This window comes from Phalaenopsis equestris, unplaced genomic scaffold (assembly GCF_001263595.1).
Source record: "Phalaenopsis equestris unplaced genomic scaffold, ASM126359v1 Scaffold192101, whole genome shotgun sequence".
In the NCBI taxonomy this organism is placed as follows: Eukaryota; Viridiplantae; Streptophyta; class Magnoliopsida; order Asparagales; family Orchidaceae; genus Phalaenopsis; species Phalaenopsis equestris.
Genome location: NW_018212050.1, coordinates 1 through 938, shown reverse-complemented (window position 1 = coordinate 938; position 938 = coordinate 1). Strand labels below are relative to the sequence as shown.

Sequence of the window (938 nt, the reverse complement as noted above, 5' to 3'; positions counted from 1 at the left end):
GAATTGAGTAGCCAAGTGTAAATCAATGCATGTGTAGTCCTCTATCCCCCTCAACAATATCACTCTTTGGCTCGACTCCCGTGAGGTATTTTTCTAGTCTCTTCCCTGCTAAAGCAGCCTCGAATTGATTGCTCTTGAAAAACTTTACCCATTTCATATAGAGCCTTACAATATTTACAAATAAATCTCTATACTTCTTCTATTGACAAGTAGAACTCTATATTAGATATAAATCTTAACAACATGCATACCAATCAAATCATTATTATCACATAAAACATACAACTATCACTATCTTTTAAAATGTGAAATACACCTTTCCATGCATAGGTTGATGACACCAAATTGTTTTAAGTGTATAATTAAGAATTATGCATTGTATGTATGTAATTTCCCAAGAAAAATACAACAGGGTGGAAGAAGATATAACAAATTCATTTGGATTTGTCTAGTTCAAAACTTGGTGCGAGTAGGAGAGTGGCAATGAAGTTTCTTCTGTGTCAGCACCATTTGAAGGTGACATAATGATCTTAAGCTCTTCATGTTTGTGCATTTTTCATCATAGGTGATGTGGAAGGCCGTCGAGCGAGTTTTGGGATCCGGTTTCAATCGCGAGAAATGTGAGGTGGCATTGGTGGGAACACCATTGACTCACAAAAGGTTTCTAAGAAGGCACAGAGGAACATATGGACCCGCCATTAAAGCCGGCGAGAGCTCGTTTCCTGGTCATTCGACGCCCATTTCCCGTCTCTTCTGCTGCGGCGATTCCACCTTTCCGGGCATTGGAGTCCCTGCTGTTGCAGCCAGTGGTGCCATAGTGGCCAACACTTTGGTTCCCTTGTCAAAGCACCATGAGCTTCTCAATGAGCTTGGAATTTGATCATAAAGTAAGAGTTTACATTTTTATGGAAGATTTACATACAAACCCCACTCTATTT

General features: G+C 39.7%; 1 protein-coding gene across 1 annotated transcript; it reads left to right on the top strand.

The window, feature by feature from the left end:
* Nucleotides 1–485: 485 nt before the first annotated feature.
* LOC110034680 (prolycopene isomerase 1, chloroplastic-like) lies at nucleotides 486–882 on the top strand. Its single transcript, XM_020738926.1, has one exon. The coding sequence runs from the start codon at nucleotides 569–571 to the stop codon at nucleotides 878–880; it is 312 nt and encodes a 103-aa protein (XP_020594585.1). The 5' UTR covers nucleotides 486–568; the 3' UTR covers nucleotides 881–882.
* The last annotated feature ends 56 nt before the right edge of the window (nucleotides 883–938 follow it).

Excerpts from the sequence above, each read along its gene's own strand:
- LOC110034680 (XM_020738926.1), top strand. The coding sequence starts at position 569 with ATGTGGAAGGCCGTCGAGCGAGTTTTGGGATCCGGTTTCAATCGCGAG.